Source organism: Manis pentadactyla, chromosome 16, assembly GCF_030020395.1.
Source record: "Manis pentadactyla isolate mManPen7 chromosome 16, mManPen7.hap1, whole genome shotgun sequence".
Lineage (NCBI taxonomy): Eukaryota > Metazoa > Chordata > Mammalia > Pholidota > Manidae > Manis > Manis pentadactyla.
Window position 1 is genome coordinate 75,636,673 of NC_080034.1, and position 19,648 is coordinate 75,656,320.

At 48.2% G+C, this 19,648-nt stretch overlaps 1 protein-coding gene across 2 annotated transcripts in view; it reads left to right on the forward strand.

The window, feature by feature from the left end:
• The window catches only part of MBOAT1 (membrane bound O-acyltransferase domain containing 1), a 76,122-nt gene extending 59,300 nt beyond the window's left edge, over nt 1-16,822 (forward strand). The window contains exons 9-13 of one of the 2 annotated variants that reach the window (XM_036911753.2): nt 3,754-3,857; nt 6,054-6,118; nt 8,099-8,231; nt 10,542-10,693; nt 15,665-16,822. In XM_036911753.2, the coding sequence (XP_036767648.1) occupies nt 3,754-3,857; nt 6,054-6,118; nt 8,099-8,231; nt 10,542-10,693; nt 15,665-15,791 (581 nt within the window). In that variant the 3' untranslated portion in view covers nt 15,792-16,822. The remainder of the gene's footprint in view (nt 1-3,753; nt 3,858-6,053; nt 6,119-8,098; nt 8,232-10,541; nt 10,694-15,664) is intronic. The other variant, XM_036911755.2, reaches the window with a different exon arrangement.
• Nucleotides 16,823-19,648: the final 2,826 nt, after the last annotated feature.

Sequence of the window (19,648 nt, forward strand, 5' to 3'; positions counted from 1 at the left end):
GGAATAGGGGTTTAACATCTTAGCTACAGGTGACCGGGGACCTGATGTCGGGGTGCCGTGACTTGGTTCATCAGGTCTAATAGGTTGTTAGACTCCGTTCCTAGTGCTCAGCCAGTGTTCCATGGGGGAGGGCACAGCCCTTCGCTGAGCTCCTCCCTTCCCATTTCATACTCCAAGTTTTTACCTACAAATTAAAGTTTCTGGTTATTACACTTTTTTCCATTTATCATTTGTTTAATGTGGTAAAATATACAGAGCATAACACCGACCATTTTAACCATCTGTAGTGTATAATGTGGCATTAAGTCCACTCGAACACGGTACAGTCCCCTGCACCTGCTTCCGTCCGCCCGAAGTCTGAGCCCGCTAAACGCACTGATAACTCCCGGTTCCTTCCTCTCCCGGCTCCTGGTCCACATTGTTTCGAAAGGTCGAAATGTTCAGGGATAAGTTCACTCCAACGCAGTATTTATGTAGTGCTCGGCCAGAAAGACCCAATTTAGGGCTTTTTGAAAATTTGCAGTGTGGCAAATCTTGTTTCTGTCACATTCAATTTAATTCAGGGAGTTTTTGTTGAGTACCAGGTTCTGTGCTGTGAAGAATTCAAAGATAAGTAAGACATCTCTGCTGTCAAGATTGTCGCCCCTGTGGGAACACAGACGTGCACACCCCCCGGGCAGGGAGGCAGGAGATGGGGAGCATGGGGATCCGTGGCCGAGGCTTCAACATCTATCGTATTCCTTTTCCTGCAGCTGCGTTATTTATTTTAAAAGGATAATTTCTTCTTTAGTAGGTAGGCATGAAACCTCCTGTGGCTGGAACTGTGCTTGGAACACCAGGGATATTTTTCTGTGTGAACGTTAGTATTTCCTCTGCTTTAACCTGTGTGTGTGTGTGTGTGTGTGTGTGTGTGTGTGTGTGTAAGGGAGCGAGAGTGTGTCACTCCCTTCTGCTTCTGCACTTACCTTCCTTTTCCCCCCTCTCCCTGCCTCTCCTGTCTCTATTCTGTATCCTAGGGCTTAAGGCCTGGCTTCTGGACTAAATCAGCTCCTCGTTCAGGAGGAAAGAAAGGCCGTTGCCTGGCCTCGTAGGGAAAGCCCGACACGAGGTGGGTTGTGCTGGTGGGCTCTGGGTGGGAGGGCGTCACGGGGGCCGGGGGCGCCTGGCGTCACTGTGCCCAGCTCCCTGGAGTCCCCAGCTGTCGGAGCAGAGATGTGACCCTTTCTGTGGATAGCTGCCTCTGCAGACTGAGCTCTTTCCTTTTCTCCCCTTTCCTCCCCTGTCTTTTTTTTGGGGTGACTTCAGTAGAAACACTTCATTAATTTGCATGGCCTCAATTTGAATGTGGTTATGGTTTGGATGGCATGGGCTGGTCCGAAATTAACCTTTGTATTATTTATAATAAAGAAGCAGTGAACAGCATAACAGGGAATATTTAAACTGCCTCACCAAATTATTGATTTATCAGCTCCTTAAAACATCATTTACATATAATTGTTGTACTAATTATACATGATTATAAATTTAATCCTTAAAGCTGGCCTCTTGATGAATCTCAGCTGAGCTGCGCTGTTAGCTTAGTTCTAGTTACTGTTTATATTGAGATAATTAAAGCTATTTTCTTTGGACTTAGTGTACAGTTCTGGTTGTTTTTCCCTACTAATTAGTACTAATTAGTAAGAACCAACTTTAGCCCTGGCTGTGTTCTAAGGATCACAAACTCCAAAATATGGGTGTCCAAATTAATTTATCTGTCATACGTATGATACAGCACAGAGCACAAGTGAAGCCAGTTTGGGACTGGTGAATTCAGACCCTCTACCTGCTCTGAGGCAAAGCAAGTCTTGGAGAAGCTGAGGACAGCACGGGGCGGAGGGGGGCGCAGGAGACCCAGCCTCCTCTCGGTGCTCCATCCTGTCCCTGATCCATCTTGCAGAGCGGCTGTGAGCTGCTCAGCTTGTGGAGTCAGCATCTGCATGGCCCGCCACCCACTGAGCTTCATATTACTCACTAATCTCAGCCCCCTTAACCGCCAGATGGGGGCAATAATAATAATAGTAATAACGAGAGCAGCTGTTATTTCTTATGTGCTGAGTTGGGCCAGGCACTGTGCTATGTACTCTGTGTGTATTTAATATTGTTTAATTCTTTCAACATCCCGTTAAAATAGGTGCCATTATTATATCCATTTATACTCAAGGGAATATGTGTGGGCAAGTCAACAACTCTCCCAAGGCCGTGCCTCTAGTATGCTGTAGAGATAGAAGCGGGATCTGCCCACCGTCCTCACACTGCTGTGAATAGTACATGAGAACTGCTGTTACAATGCTGTTCAGGGTTCCGGGAAGATAGTAAGCACCAAAAAAAAAAAAAAGAAGGCAGGGCTGATCCAGCGTCGTTTCAGGTGCCCACCCAGACCTCAGGGGCTCTTCTGTTTCTCTTCTGTCACCCAGTTTGTTCCCACACATGGCAAATGGTTAGTTTCTTAGCCAGCATGCTGTGGCTTTGTTCTTCTCCATGACGTTTCCACCCGGTTGGCTTGGGAGAATGGCCAAACAGGGCTCCGTGCTCCGGGTCCTTTCTCACGAGGGAAACCAGATCATCTTCCAGGGAAGCCAGACGTAAGATAAGCAATATTAAATCATCAACCATGCCACAAGGAAAGGACACAAACCTAGAATAGATTGCTTTTCTTTAGAGCCCTGCAGACGTCCTTGAGTTGGACTTGAACTCCTACAACAGCTGAATCAGGCTCCGGGAAAGAAAGATTTCCTCCAGACCTAAGGCTTTACAGCACTGTGATTTCACTGGTTTGATGAACTCATGATTTTTTAAGGCAAACTTCTAACAGAATTCACTTGAAATAGGATAAATGGAAAGAGCAAATTAGCTCTTCATAATGAAAGTGTGTTGATTTCATCAGGGTTGTGTGATTACAAGAACATTTCATTCAGGAATTGGTTAGAATGTACTCACTGAAGGGGGACATTTCTTGGAGTTCAGTGAAGTGGAATAAAGATGGGAGCAGGAGTGTTCACGCTCCTTCATGGGCAGGATGCGTTTGGAAACGGGGCCGTGAGGGGCCTCTGCGGCACCTGGCCCCAGACTCGCATCTCTAGCTCTGTCTTTTCCTTGTGTTCTGAACGTATCTAGCTGCCTCTTAACAGCCCCAGCTGGTATCTTACAGGCATGTCATGCTTAATAGCCCCGGAATGAGCTTCAGTTTCTTCTTCAGAGCTGGTTCTCCTCCGCCTTAAGGGGGTGGGTTCATGTCCTGGTGTCTTTCCCGGCAGCTCTTGGACCTCTGCTGTATCCCCTTTCTTCTGGCCTCTGCTTCTGAACTTAGATGCATTTTTACCTTCTTCCCTTTCTCCCTTTACATCAAGTCAGCCTGCGTCCTCCTGTTTATTGCTCCATTTCGGGCTTCATCTTGCCTTTATTCCCATTCTGCATTCTCTGAGTGCCCTGTGCCTGTCTTATTTAGCAAATGCCCACTAAATGCCAGTGAGTGAGTTAATGTGAATGAATCCAATTGAAGGTCACCAGGAAGCCAACAATATTTCTCTGACTCATAATAGTACCAGGTCCTTTAAAAAATTTTTTTCAGTTAAAAAATTTTTTTCAGTTTCTTTTCCAAGGAAACTAACTACAACACACCTCTTAATCTTAGAACTAGACAGACGCTTAGTATCTTTTAAAGCAGCAATGTAACTTTTATTCCATATCCTAACGTGTTGTTTTAAAAAACCATAGCGGATGCAGTGAATAATGCAGCTGGCTTTGGGTTCAGCGGAGTGGATAAGAATGGCAATTTCTGTTGGGATCTGCTTTCTAACCTAAACATCTGGAAAATTGAGGTGAGTCTATTATGCTTTGAAATCAAGCTTCCATAGCGAATAAAGCAAATGGTTTGCTTTGAGTGTGGAATTCCTGGAAGCTGTTGCCCAGAGGGTCCAGAAGAGCTGTCAGGGAACGGCAGGTCAAGCAGCCTCCTGGACATTTTGCATCTTAGAATTTTTCCTGTCATTTTTTGAAAGATACCTACTTTCTTGGCAGTTTTTAATGGCTCAAGGAATAAAGACACAAACATCTGAAAAGGAGTCAGGAAAACCTTTTTGCTGTTTACATCCCTGTTCTTCCACCTGGAAAGTAGAGATGTCATTTTCTCTTGCTCACATTCTACTGTCTTCAGGTAGGAACAGAGTAGAAGCGCCTGTATTTGGATTTCAGTATTGCAAGTGTTCCCTGTGGTCCCTTTGGGAACATTCATAATGCATTTGCTTTTAAGAATTGTCATGGCGCACAGCTTTTAGGCCACAGGGTCAGAGTGGTTTTCCTCTTTTGCTGGCTTTGTTCTTAGACCACAGCTCTTGGTATGTCCTCCGCATCAGAGGGGTCTCTTTAGGGCCACCTTGCCCTTGAGTCCCCTGGTCTTGTCTGTGCTCAGAGCTGATGGGAACACCAAACTCAGACTCTTTCCTAAGAGGCACAGTTCTCTACCTACATGAGTCTTGGTTCTTCAGCCAAGTGACTCATGTGTGCTGCGGGGGGAGGTGTTCCACCCGCCCCAGGACAGGCAGGCTGCCACTGGACACTTAGGCAGATGTGCATCAATGCAAGAAATCTGATGTGGAGCCTGGCCCCTGCCACCAGGTTAGCTGGATGCTCGGCCCCGGGGGTGCCGTCCACCTTCTTGACACCTCGGGCTTCTCTTCATCTTCAGTAGACAAGCACCAGCCTCAAGAACCCCGTCTGATATTTGAAAAGCAATGGAGACAATCTACAAGCTTCTCTTTTCTATACAGATGATGCTAGGGAGCCCAAATATGCTATGACTTTCCTCCCTTTTCCCCCGAAAATTCTTCTCTCCCTCAAGAATCTTGGAGCCCTGCTGGCCACTGTGGCATGCTCTGGGCTGGTGTCCTTTGCAAGTGGCTCCCCTCAGCCCTTGCTGCCCCCCCGACCCCCTCAGCTGTATGCCCCAGAGTCCTTTCAGTGGGGACATGTGTTCAGATAAAGGGCTAAGTTGTTAAGTTCTGTATTTATTATAAAAGAAATCCAGAAGGAGAAAGTTTGCATTTTCAATTGAGTCAATACTGAGCCAGGAGCTAAAGAAAACCACGCAAGTCTGGTTTAGTTAAGGTGCCTTGAAGCGTGTATACAGCATTTTCTTAGCCAGACGAGACATGGATAAATAAAACTCCTTAGGGTTTTGAGATAAAAACCCATAATACAAACTCTATCTGTCAATCAATCAATCATCTCTCTCCCTCTCTTCTTTCCTTAAGAATGTTTGTCATCCCGCCAGTGTGGGCCTAAGGTTTTCTTAGGGTTGAAGTGCCACTTCTTTCCGCCTTCACTAGGAGTTCTGGCTCTTGACATTTGCCGCGTGCTTGCTGCCACCAGCCGCTGATAAGATTTCTGGGCCAGAGGACCCAGTTGATGGCTTCTTTTGGAACCTCGGTTCCTCAGCTGTGGCTTTACCTGGGTTATGGCCCGTTGGGAGCTCTTTCTCTCTCTCTTCTGTATTGTGACACCTCCATACATAAAATCTCTCGCTCTTCTCATTGTAACTGGAAGCATTTGAACCTATGCAGCTATTTGTAGGACAGCTAGAGAAGACTGACCTACTTTATAGGTGGCCATGCAGTGAAGAGGCGACAAATCACATTCAGACTGTCACCACGAAGGCCCTGAAGCCACGTGGCTGGACTTCCCTGTGGCAGATACCCTTTCAGAGTAATTAGTTTTGAAATTCATGTGACTTAAACATTTTTTTGGAACCAGGGTGGATGGAAAACCCACAAAACATTCCTTCAGTTTTTCTGTAAGATGAAAATAAATTTTGAGAAAAACAGTTTGCAAGCAAAGTAAATTTTATAAATGTTGGAAAATCTTGCTGGCTCTGATGGAACAGCTGATCTGTTCTTGCCGGAGTTGTCCTCCTGTTAAAATAGCACATCTAATCTGCTGCCAGGGAAATTCTGGGGGGGACTTTCCAGTACTTGGGGTATTTTTAAAGCTAATGATAGGTGTTGTTTTCTTCTTTCTAGACTGCCACAAGTTTCAAAATGTACTTAGAAAACTGGAATATTCAGACAGCTACTTGGCTAAAGCGGTAAGAAAAACAAAAGTGACTCCATGTATCACCCACTGGGATGTGTTTAGGGGGAAGTCAGCAGATGAACAGCGATAATCTGCCCGCGGTAATGTGTCATCAGACTCTTTTGTATTAGCATCTATGTCCCGTAAAAAAAGGTCACAAGGTAGCATATTTATCTGAATGTATCAAACACATAACTGCCATTCCTGTGTACCAGGTACTCATTTAATCCTCATATCCATCCCACAAGACATTGGCAGTTATTAGCCCCATTTTACAGATGAGGAAAGTGAGACACAGAGAGGTTATGTCACTTGTCCAAAATCACACAGCTAATGAGTAATAGATATGAGTCCAAACAGACGAGGTCTCCAGAGTGAGGTATCTGAGTCCCACACTCTGCTGCTTCTCACTCAGAGGAAAGTCCCTTTGCTCAGAGGTGAGGGAGGGTCAATGCCAGCATCAAATCACTCCAGATCTCTGTGTGTTTCCCTGGCATTAATAGCTTTATGGTACCCCAAATGTTTATGCTTTTTAACTTGCATTTTTGTTGATATGTCTCTGTCCTTTTGTTGCCCTACACATTCACAGGGGTGCAGGGAGAGTATAACAATATTCAGCTGTAGATGATACTGTTTTTGATCTATGGCGTTTTTCGTAGATCAGCATTCTAGAGTAAAAGAAGAAGCAATGTGCAGTAATTTTTCCAACATAATCTCATGCAATGTTGTCTGCAAATTGATCTGAACATGCAGTTTTTGAAAATTTGCCCTTAATATTATCGCTATTAATTTTGCAAATACTTTTAGTATAAACCTCAATTCCTGTACATTGAGTGATCCTGATGTGGCAGGAGTCCCACAGTCTCCACTAGTTTATGTTCTAAGATGACTGAACATACATGTGCATGCGTACAACATGGAAAAGGAAATATAAAAAAAATCATCTTAGAAAATGAAATATTTTGTTCGCACACTAAGATACAGAGGGTAAGAAAAAAATACTTGTGCAAACTACCCCTCCTTTCAAAAACAAACATTATAAATGGAGTGGTAGTCCCATATTTCTCTCCCCAAACCATTCTTTCTTCCTATGAAGACGGAGCCACAATCCTTAGTTTGAGTTTAGGTCAGTTGCTTTCAACAACCCTCACAGTGCTGGACTAGTGTTAGCCGTCTGAATTTCTATTTTATTTTTGATTTGTGCTCTCTTATTTAATAAACCACGGAGTGGCTTCCTCACAGTGCCACTGGCGATTTGTAGACTGACTTTGAGAGAGAGTCCCCTGTCACTTTGTTTTAATGAACAGCCAAGAAGTCAAAGATCTCCAGGGTATTTGCTGACAATATCTAGATCCTCAAAGTGCCACTCTTTAAGGCAAATTCATGGACTGAAATCCAGTGGACTCCACGAGGGCTGAAAGGCCGTAGAACTGACTCACTGATTTATGCTGGACTCGCAGCCGGGAAGGTGAAAAGGGCTGCCGCTTTGATGGCGTAGGAGCCCAGTCAGAAAGGCAAATCAATGTTGACTAAAACAAGTTGTCCATTTCTCCTCTGTCAGGACCCTCATCCTGATCCCACATCTTCGGTGCTGATGGCACTTGTCCATGAGTATGTCCGGGAGATGAGGCCATGCGGGGGATAAGCTTCTAGGAGGCAGGAGCCCTTGCTGGGTGGAGTGGCCACTCCGCCTGCTCCCGGATACAGGATCACGGCATCCGGATCACCTAGTTCTAGGGAGGCTAAAGATGCATATTTATCTCCCCAAAACATTGAACTGTGAATTGCCTGTCTGATAGTGTTCAACAAAACGGGTGTTCAGGCTGCTTGGATTGCATCGCGAGGGGCTGAAATCACGCTGAAGGGTCTAGGCAGGCACGCCGACAGTGATGGATCAGATTGTTCCTTCGTGGTCCGATCCAAAGCGATGCAGGAGAGGCTAGAAGTTTCGGTATGCTTGACCTGTGACCCGGTTCCCTTCCTGTGTTCACAGAGTGTGCTATGAGCGGGTTCCACGCTACCCCACGGTGCTAACTTTCGTCCTCTCTGCCTTGTGGCATGGGGTCTACCCTGGATACTATTTCACCTTCCTAACTGGAATGCTTATCACAGTGGCAGCCAGGACGGTAAGCCTCCTTCGGCGGTAGGGCCTCCTGCTCGGTCGTCTGAGGTCCGAGGGCACATTGTCTTCGAGGCTCCCCCAGGGCTCAGGGTGGGGGGTGGGCGGCAGTGACATTTTGAAAAATCAAAACCAAAAGTCTCACCATTAGAGGCTGACTTCAGTATTGCCTGTTGATCATAAAATGGTTGCCCGTTGTATTTGACTATTATTTACAGATGGTATTTGCAAAACAAAGGAATTTTAGGAATACTGTCTAGTACCTTAAGAGATGAAAACAAATTTGATCATTGAAGGCTGTAAACAAGCACAGTCTACTAATTACAGATGATGATGATGATTAATTAACATAGGCTCCATAGGACTTTTTCTTATCCTCCCCTGAATTGTTCATTTCATGATCTGACACCTAGAAATAATTCACTTCAGAGCCAGTAATACGTTTCTGAGCCAGTAGTGTTGGCACCCCGAGAACCGTGCCCTGACTCGCTCTCATGACTGAACCAGTCAAGTGAGTTTGCATGCGATTCTTCGTGAATGTTACAAATTTGGTTCTCCAGGTGTTTTAGGTCACCTTCCGTTTGTCCTGGACTATTCCTGCTCTCTTCCATGTGTAGAGAAGGATAGTAAAGGAATAAGAAACATGCCTGTCTTCCAAGAGTGAGATGAACATGTACACAAGTAATTATAATTCAAGGTGCTCTGATTGTCAGATAGTTCTGTGTTTGATTTAACTGCGATCTTTGGTAATGACGTCGGCCTGCCTTACTCAGAGGCCAGCAGCTGTTGATGACATCTGTATTTGGATGTGAATTTAGAAGCCCCAGCATAGCTGTTCACTCACTTTTTGATTCATCTAGTCTGTGAATTTTTTTAGGAGCCTTAGTATGTACCCATCAGTGCTACAAGTGCTGGGCCAGGCAGGGAGCAAGCCAGGAATTCCTGCCCACGGAATTCCTATTCCAGTTAGACGGACGTGTGTTGGGGTGTGTATGGGAAGAAGATGGATAACTGATTGTATTCATGCTGGTTGGAGCACTTTTAAAATGTTGTACGTGTTGTACATAGAAAACGGGAGGCATTTTATTTTCTCCCATTAGTGTACCTACCCGGATTATAACAGAAAACTGAAGGGCAGATGGGCTGGAGAAGCTAAAGGCCAGAACTTTGTTGATCTTTTCAGAGTATTTATCATTCCTTCACTCCTTCTCACCTGGCACAGAGGCTTTCATTAGTGGGAAGCCTTTCTTTTGGGTGGCCCAGAAACGTTTTTCACAAATGCATGAGGAAGAGGTGAGAGGGGGGCACTGACAGAATTTTTTTCTGAAAGGAGCATGAACTGGGTCTTGCATCCCAGGCCTGGGAAGTGACCTAATAACATGGCTCACATGCTTCCTAGTTCTCCCCACAATGGATGGGTCTCTTTCCTCTGTCCTGGGAACCCAGGGCTGAGGAGAAGGGCCCTCACCTTTCCAGGTGGCCCCGGGAGCCTTTCCTGCTTTGGGGATGACCTACCATCGAGCCACCACTGTTTCAGCTCTGCTATGCATTCTTGGGTCTGGAATTGGGTGGCTTTCTGGAGGCAGATCTGGTCACATGTGGCAGGAGACCTATGAATGAGTGTTTGTTCTGATCCAGCAATTTCCATTTCGAAGAATTGCCTCCGTTTCCTTATCTGCAAAGTGGGTGTAATGATGCTCATATTATGGGCATGTTGGGAGGGTCAGCAGAGACGACACACGCAGAGCAGCGGGGCAGGCTTGGTGCCCAGTCAGCCCCAGCAATGGGAGCTGTTCTTAGTAGGAGCAGTAATGTTGTTGTCCAGAGGAAAGTCCAGGGCAAAGATTTATTTATGAGGGTCTGCATCACAGAACTGCTCACAATAGCAGAGGGCAGGAGTCTAACCTGTCCATGATTAACCTACAGTTATCATGGAGATCAATCCCTACATGGAAACAAAAATCATGATGTATTTTTCTACCCTGTTTTTTCATTTATCGATGGCTTTGAAAGTAAGAATGTGGATACATATGAAAAGAAAAAGGTTTGGAAGGCTATGTGCCAGGCTTATCAACAGTGCTTTTCTCTGGGAGATATTAAAGGCAAAAAACTTTTTTTTGCTTAGCTGTTTGAACATTTTTCTACGTGAACGTGTTTTTTTTTTTTTTTTATAATCAGAAAAACCATAATGGCATTTTCCGTTGAAAGTGCAGCTCAGGTGGGTGGTGTGTTTGGCACGTTGTTCCTGCGATACCGCCTTTGTGAGCAGTAAACGTCATTCTTATTTTTCACCCCGTGCCCTCCGCTTTCCCTGCAGGTAAGGAACCACTGCAGACATTACTTCCTTTCTTCAAAAGCCCTCAAGGCGGCGTACGATGTGGCCACCTGGGCCGCCACGCAGCTGGCTGTGTCTTACACAGTAGCGCCCTTTGTTATGTTGGCAGTCGAGCCAACCATCAGTTTATACAAGTAAGTGCCCATCGTTTGGTAAACTTTCTCTGTGTTTGACTTAGGAGCTGGGAGCTGAATCCAACCGTAAGTGTGGTCAATGTGAAAGCGGCCATAGAAAGCCGTCGCGCGGTAACAACCTCTAGGAGCAACGTTGGCAGGCAGCCCCCAGCCATGCTGAGTGACTAAGGGGTGTGGGTGGTGGTGGATTTTGAAGGGGTGTGTCTCGGTCGTGGACTCAGAGGGTGAATTTGCTGCCCCCGTCCCTTCTGCCCGGAGCTAGGCTCTGAGAGAGAGAGTGGGGCATGCGGAGCAGGCAGATGTGCCCGAGCCGGGCCGGGAGATGGGGGTGTCTACGGGGGGCTCAGCGCTGGGAGGGCAGAGCTGGGGGGCTGGCACACCTGGGGGAGGGGAGTTTGTGGAATTCCGGGTGGTGATGGTTCCACCAGAGACAAGAGGCTTTTGGGGAAAGGGTGTCAGGCCTTGGCATTCAAACACCAGTGCTCCAGGGAACTGCCAACCTACTCTTACTTGATTTTATTGTTTCTGATGTTGAAGTAGTCGTATTTCTCCATTGTTGCAAACTGGTTGTGTGACCCACGGAAAGTTAGTGGCCTCCTTCCTCTGTGTTTTCTCAACTACAAAATGAGGCTCCGAGTCCCCCTCAAAGCCCCATCGTGAGGGTTGAACAAGGCAAATGGACAGAGGGCCCCACTCCATCCCGTATGCAGCCTGCACTGTGTGTGTTGCTAACTTGAACTTAGTGGTTTGCACGAGCTTTTGTAGAGTGACCTGGCAGCACAGCCAGGGTCAGCTGAGCAGCTTAGAAGAGGCAGTGCACGTGTCCTAGTCATAGGCCGGGGCTCCCCAGGGATGAGCCGAGAAGCTGACTCCTCACGGCAGGCATCAACGTCTCTACGTAGGAGGGCTTTTCTCAGGTTATCAGAGAAGCAGGTGGAGGGAACTGCGCACAGCACACCGTGCTTAGGAGCTAGCCCTCTGCTTACAGAGGCTCTTAGGTTTTGAGTTCTCTGCTTCTAACATGATCTCCTCTGTCCCCACTAAAAGGAAAAGAGGGGACGCGAACCCCACAGTCCCAGCAGGTTTGTTGCCAACCCTGAGAAGGGCCCCTCTGCCCTGGTCAGCAGAACAAAGAAGGCGTCTCTTACAGGCTAAGAGGCTCTTCATGGCCAGGGTTTTTGGCGGGCTTGTGAGGGGAGGGGTCAGGGGAAAGGTGGGCTTGGGGCTGCTGACGTGTCCTCCGGAGGGTGCTTGCAGCCTCAGGAAGATGAAGCCTGCGTCTCCCTGAGGTGCTGGGTGGGCTTGTTCAAAAGGCGGGCCTCCTATCCGGGCTCTATCGCCCACCATAAACTTTATTTTAAGCGCGTGATGTTGCCAGATACAGGATTTTTTTCAGGAATGTATGTATCATCGTATAGCAGAAATGCCGGTATTCAACGCAAAACCATTTAATGCCGACAGTGTGCAGGGCGCAGGAGGAAGCAGGGTCACGTGCGAGGGTGGTGGGCGAGGTGATGCACTGCGGGTCGTGCTGCAGACGCAGCGAACAGCCCAGGGAAGCCCCCTCATGAAGGGAGTCAGCTCTGTGCACTGACAGCCCAGAGGCCTGAGTGTGGGCAGCGCACAGGACCGAGGTGGGGAGTGGTATCAGTGCCTGGCCGCCAGGAGGACGTGGAGGCTTAGGGAGGGTGGGTACCTCAACAAAACTCACACAGCAAGACCTGAGCTTCAGACTCAAGGGTCCTTTAATAGGCGCACTAGTGTGGTCACTAGATTTTCTTTAGGGGAAGCCGCTGTGGAAGACTGTTTCTGCCCGAGGGTCACGCTTAGTGGTTTGTTTACTGCGTCATGTGCTCCACCAACTAAGTATGCGGATTCCCACCCTTAGGCAGGGGTCTAGGGGAGGCGATCAGCTCTCAATCCAGATCACTCTCAAGTAGATTTTTGTTTCTTGTCAAAAACAGCATTCGCTGTGGAGCCCAGCTTTGCCCTCCAGAAGTCTACACATGACGGAGATGCCACCCAGTGCATTAGCCACCGGCACATGGGGCCTTTGGGCATTTGAAAGGTAGCTAACGTGACTGAGAAACGATTCCAATTTTAATTAATTTGAATTTTAACAGCCACATGTTGCCAGTGGCTATTATAGACTGCATCTCAAAAAAGTTTTCAGAATCTCTTAAGAGAATCACCGAGTCCATAAAAGATTAAAATTGAATCATCTTTAGTGGCGGTGTGTCTGCTTGCATTTAGATCTCTTCTGCACTTGGGGCAAATTTCCGTGAATGTCAGTTGTATGCAAATCCACTTTTCATATCCTTCTTGCTTAATATTTAAATTTCAGATGGCTTCATTCTTATGTCTAGTCAGTTTCCAATCTATAGTGATTTCAAATTTCAGCTTAAACTTTGTGTTAATTTTTCTTAAGTTGAAAGTGAGCCTCAGGTGAACACTGAGATGTGTGATGCGAGAAGCTGCCTGCTTGGGCTGCTTCCCTACGCACGGGCTGGGTGGCTCACACAGCAGGCACCACTGCTCCCAGTGTGGAGGCTGAGATGCCCAAGGGCGAGGAGCCTGCAGGTTGGGACCCTGGCTTGCAGAAGGCCGCCTTCTCACAGCAGAGAAAGAAGAGAGAGACTAGGGCAGGCAGACAAGGAGAGAGGTGAGCGCGAGAGAGGGGAGACAGGACAGGGACAGGGGGAGAGCCGAGACGGGGAGGGAGAAAGACAGAGGACCCAGTGAGAGGGGGAAGGGGAGGGCAAAGACAGGGCAGACGGGAGAGAGCGCAGAGAGAGACAAGACAGAAAAAGGGGAAAGAGAGGGACAGAGATAGAGAAGAAACACTGAGACAGAGACAGAGGAAGCAGACTAGTGAAGGTAAACAGGTGAAGGAGAGAATATCAAGGCAGCGAAGGAGAGACAGGAGGGGGACAGGAGAGAGAGAGACAGAGAGACAGAGAGACAGAGAGACAGAGAGAGACAGAGAGAGAGAGAGAGGAGACAGCAAGAGGGGAGAAAGATGGGACAGAGGAGAGAGAAGACAGAAAAGAGAGAAAGGAGATAAAAAGGAGAAACCAATGGAGACAGAGACACACAGAGAGAGTAATGACAGAGAGGAGAGGAGGGTGATGGAGGCCAGAAGTGGAGGTGAGGTGCAGGAGAGACCAGAGGGAGGGGCAACGGGGGACAGCAAGGGGGTGGCGAGGGGAGAAGGAGGGCAAGACCCGGAGAGCCCCTGCCCTGGGGTCCCCTTTCCTGTTACGGGGGCACCAGTCCCCTCATGGGGTCCGCCCTTGTGGACTCGTCTAAACCAGATCACCCCCTCAGGCTGCTTCTCCAAATGCCATCACACTTGGGCCAGGGCTTCAGCACAGGGACCCGGGGGTCGGGGGGTGGGACACAGACATTTATTCCACAGCAAACCTTTCTATGAAGGCATTTTGAAAAGCAAATCTTTATCAGTTTGTCTTTAACTAGAAACCTTTCTTAAATTTTCTTATGTTCAACATGATATTTGCATAGAGAACTCCATGAGAGCAGGAACTATGCCTTATCACCTGGGTATCTGGACTACCTGTTCTGTCCCCCCATGCTCCATACTGTTGAGTTTTTCCATTATAAAAAGATGAAGTATTCCTGAAGATTGGAGAGAAATAGGGAATGTCAGGATAGGTCACTAAACTTCACCAGGGGATTCAATTTATTTTTCTCTGACTTCCAAAAATTTGGCTTTAATCTAACATAATTGCTCCAGTGTAGATTTGGCCACATGTGAAAGATTAAGGCAAAATGCAAGAAAGTGTATTTTAGGCGAGCGGACTTTGAAAGCTGGGGTTCCCTCTGGCTGAGGTGTGCCCGTGAGAACCAGGCTGACACTCATAGCAAAGCCTGTTTTAGTGTCACAGCTCTTTTTCGCTCTCAGCGATGTCCTGATCTAGACGCTGGACAGGTGCTGCCTGCAGCGCTCACCCACTGCTGGGTAAACCGCCTTTCCTTGTACACTCGTCTTGTTTCTCACCCCCCTGAGTGGGGTAGTGGGGGCTGTGCCTTTTGTAGATCCGGGTTAGTGCAGTGCATGCAGTAAACACATATTGAAACAATAAGTGAGGGAAGATGATGTTTGTGCTTGTTAGAGCTTTTGAAAACTCCATAGTCGTTTCCAGGGAAATTTAGGGGATATGTGAGTTATCCGATTCTAATGTGGCTGACCTTGTGATCACAGGAGTTGAGGAATGGCACATTAATCAATTGTGGGTTTTCTCTCCCTTTGAACATTATTTTCCTTTGATCTTCAAAAAGATGGAGAATGTGTAAGTTCAACTTTCCCAAATAGATGTAGAACAGTTGTAGAAATGCAGGCTCTTTCTGATTGCCTGCATTTACTGATATGCCCAAATTTATTGTTTACATTATGCCCCATGTGCTAAATACCCAGCTTATGCAATGAAAGTCCACAAGCCTCAAAAGCAAAACTTGTTTCTCATTAGTTTGGATGAAAGTTGTTTTCAGCATTAGAGTAGGTTTTGAAAACCTGGATTCTTCTGGCTGCTGTATACACAAGAAGAACCCCTTACACTCGAGCAGAACACAGTGGCTCATGTGTCGTGTTTAGGGAGCAGAGTATAGGGCTTTAATTTGGTCCCATTACACACTTTGAATATTGAGGGTTTCTGGCTGCAGTGGGGTTAATTCTGTTGGTCTGTTTCTTGTGTCAGCAGGACAGTGTTGTGTGTCTGCTTATGGTCCGGCCAGTTTGCCCTGCCCAGTTCCATGGTTTGGGTCCCTCCCTGGCCTGCTCACCCTCCAGAGGGGTGGCCTGTGGTGTGGGTCAAGGCGACCCTCAGTGGGGACACAGCCCCTCCGTCCGCAGGAGCGCCGCCAGTCACCAGACTGCAGAGGATGTAGTCGCCTTCCTGGGACGTTCCCCATCTGCACCCCTGTTCGAAATGTAACCTGTGTGTTCATTCCTAGGTCCATGTACTTTTATTTACACATCATAAGTCTCCTGATAGTACTGTTTCTGCCAGTCAAGCCGCAAGCTCCTCGGCAGAGGCGGCCTCGGACCCTGAACTCTGTCAATAAGGAGAAAGCAGACTGACACCTCCCGCACGCTGAAAGAGTGAAAGCGTCGTAAGAAGAGATCAGCAGCTCAAGGTGCCCCGGTGACTCGGAGGTGATGTTTACATGCTTCTTTTTATGTGCAGGGAGTATTTTATAAAGCCTTTTGTACCATTCAACCTGCCATGTCCAGTCACTTTGATATTCATAGACACTCCAGTGGCGTGGAGATGGGCGGAGGTGCGGGAGCTGCCAGGGAGCCCGCTGTGCGCTGCCGGGTCCTGCTCTCTGGTGATCGGCACCCTGAAATCTGGGTGTTGGGACCTGACACCTGCCCCAGAAGTTAGAAGAAGGTACCTGAGGAGAGGACACGTCTTCCAGAACACCCCCCGATGTGGTCGTCCCTCAGGAAGCCCCAGACCCTGCTGCTTGTGACTCGACTGTCCCAAACACAGTTAAGGGCTCTCTGACGACCCTGGGGGAGGCTGGCGGCCGGGACCCGGGAGCCAGAGGAGCCACCGGACGCCCTCGAGCAGACGGCGGTCAGTCAGGCCCTGAGGCAGGCGCGCCTTTCCCCCAGGGGATAACTCTCCCCTTTGTGTTTCTGAGCTGAACCTATATGGAGTCAGGAGTCTCCTGCACACATGTGCTGGGAGCCCGGGAGGGCACCGCTGCTGTCCACGGACTGTCCACTCACGTGTCTCATCTGCTTGTCCGGGAATGGCCCTGCGAAAACACCCAAACGTTCACACCGAAGGCAGCAGAATGTTTTTTAAAGGAACGATTTCCCAGAGCAGTTTAAAGTCAGGCAGAGGCATGGCTGAGAACAGCAGACGTTTCCCTCTCCCCTCGGTCGCAGAGGTGTCTGTGCTCACGGCCGTGAGGCGCACGTGGCTGACTTTCACCTTCCCAGGTTCATGGCCTGATTAAATCTTGTAGTTGAATCGTCATTTTGAAAAGCAGGGATTGAAGGACAGTTTCTGTCCTAAGAGTGTACCATGGCTCTAGCTGGGAGGACGTCTATGTGGGAGAAAGAAACATGTTATTAAAAGTTGTGGAAAATAATAATAATGATGATAATAAATCATGTGTTAATGATGTGCCCCCAGATGCCTTGGGAGGAGAGAATTTGTTCAGATCGGATGGCTGACAATTGGTTTCTTACTGAGTGAGTGAATTCTGTGCTTCTGTGTAAAAAGGACCTGTGTCTGAGCAGAACGATCGCCTTTGGTTTGTGTCAGTGGGGGCCTGGCATTCTGAAGCCTGTGTGTATTTGCGTGTGTGTGTTTTAAGAAATGTGCGTAAACTTTAAGGTTTTACTTGTTTAAAATTGGAGCATTTTAACAGGTTCAGTTTTACCTACATGCCAGGCACTTAGGTGGTTCTGGTTTTTTGTTTGATTTCCCATCTTCATCCCCAACTTTGCAGGTAGGATTAAACCCCTTTGACAGATGAGGAAACAGAACCTGGGAGAAGGTTGCTGACTGTCCACATGGTCACAGAGTTAGTGGTGGAGCTGAGACTGGAATCCAGGGCAGTACCCAGGACGCTGTGGCTGTGGGTCTGTCCCTGAGGTGCCCTGCTGGTGCTTCTCTGGGGGCAATGAAATGGGAAGTGACTGTCCCTTAAAAGGCTGATGTGGTCCTGGTGCTGGCGAACAGTACCAGGGCCTGAGCTCTGGTCCTCTGGGGAGACCAGGTAACCCTGGGACAACCGGCTTTGCTGTCCCAGGAGGAATATTAGATAGCAGGTAAGGCAGGTGGGTGCCTGAAACCCACCAGGGTCTGTCTCCCACGGGAATGTGTTGGGTGCAGGACCAAGAAAAAAACACACGTCTCACACACCAGCAAAAACAGCACCGATCACCACGGGCACGGAGTGGACGGGACAGCCTGCACTCCCGTGAAGTCTCGGAACTCGCAGTATGTCCGGGTCCCACCGTGCTTCAGTATGTTCATTTCTGAGAGAAGAACTTTGGAAGCGAGAAGAGAGGTGATCCCTGGGGTGACTGGCCATCCTGCTTTGCTGGGGACTTGGCCCCTGGCAGATGGGGACCACCCAGAACTGATTGCTCCTTGTGGGATGGAGTCCAGGTCAGGCTCCCAGGTCTGAACTCAGACGGGCTCACGTCAGGCCCTCGGTGTGTCTTCCCACGAGGCGCAGGCGGTGCGGAAAGGACAGCGTATTGAAGACAGATCGGTGCCTTTCCCCCGAGAACCACTCACCCATCTAGGACCAAAGTGCAAACATAAGGTCGGGGCTGTTTCTCCTGCCTCAGAGACCCAAGTTGTCCTAGACTCATGTACATTTAATTAATATATATTGGATCAGTGAGCTTTCAGTTTGAAAGACATACATTTTATGGCTTTGTTTTTGAAGAAAGTCAAATCTAAAATACTCTGTTTTAGTTGGTTTAGTTTTTCTTTTCTCTGTAGTTTTGCTTTGTTCTTTAACTTTTCAAAGTTAACTTGGTTTTATTTTTTTAAGATCTTTAAATTTTCCTTATAGGAAACTAAGAAATGGGGAGCAAAAAGCAATCAATCATTGGGTCTGACATTTTGGCGGTTTAAGAGAGAAAAAGGTAGAAACTGGGATATCGGGAGGAAAAGAGGAGTTGGTAGGTGGTCCCCAGAACTGGGGGTGGGGGCGCTGTGCCGTCCATTCCAGGCAGGCTCTGGGCAGCCAGCAGACAGGTGGTTCTCCCAGACAGCCCTTCTCCACCCTGGCTGCACATTAGACATACATAGGAAGTTAAAAAGAAGCCAATCAATGTCCAGTGCCTGGACGGGACCACATCTTATTTATCTTCTTGTCTCCAGCACTTGACACAGTGCCTGGCACATAATGAAGATGTGTTTGTTGAATGAATGAGAGATTGGATGAATTCATTTAATGCGTCATTGCACTTGACAGTTTGATGGAGTTGCTTTTACACTGGAAAATATCTTTTCTGATTTTCAGAATTCGTTTTTCAAATAAAGGCTTGTGTTTTCAGGGGATTCTGAAAGTACATTATGTGAAATAACCACTCAGGCTCTCAGTTCACAGAGCCTGAACCCCCTGGTCCATCCATCTATTCATTCTTGCATTCACTTATTTATCAGATGTTGTCATGTCTAGTGTGGGCCTGGCACTCCACTAGGCGCAGCAGGTAAGCGATGCTCTGAAGATCCTCTCTGCCCTGGAAGAGCTCACGGTGTGAGCAGAAAAACACCATCCCAAGCGTGTGCTGGGGGAGGGCCCCGGGGACCCCAGCATTCAGGATCGGAGCCAAACCTGCTGTCCTCCTGTGAGTCTGGGGCGGCCTCATTCTTGGTGCTGGTCACCCAGCACAGCGTGTCACGGCTCCTGAGACTCCCGTCCTGGACTCACGGCCAGTCCTTCAGGAGCTCATCTTGCCCTGGTCCTGACATGGGAAGTTGACCTTGGAACATATCAGCCCAGGTAATGCAGAGTCACTGCTCAGAGAAGCAGGCTGTACTTTCAGGGGGTTGCCCACAGAAGTAGAGGGGTGACTGGGCCCCTCTGGAAGGATGCAGTGGTTTCCGTGCTCAGTAAAACGACTTCATGAGGCTCAGCAGGAAAGGTACTGGCAGAGAAGGCCCATCCCACGTGAGCATTGTCTGACTGTCTGAACTCAGGTGAGGCCGCCTCCCACACACTCAGAAGGAACAATCAGCTACCCTCCCAGCACACCCCGTGTGGACCACGGGCCCCAGCGGTTACCCCCAGCACACCCCGTGTGGACCACGGGCCCCAGCGGTTACCCCCCAGCACACCCCGTGTGGACCACAGGCCCCAGTGGTTACCCCCCAGCACACCCCATGTGGACCATGAGCCCCAGTGGTTACCCCCAGCACACCCTGTGTGGACCATGAGCCCCAGCCGTTACCCCCC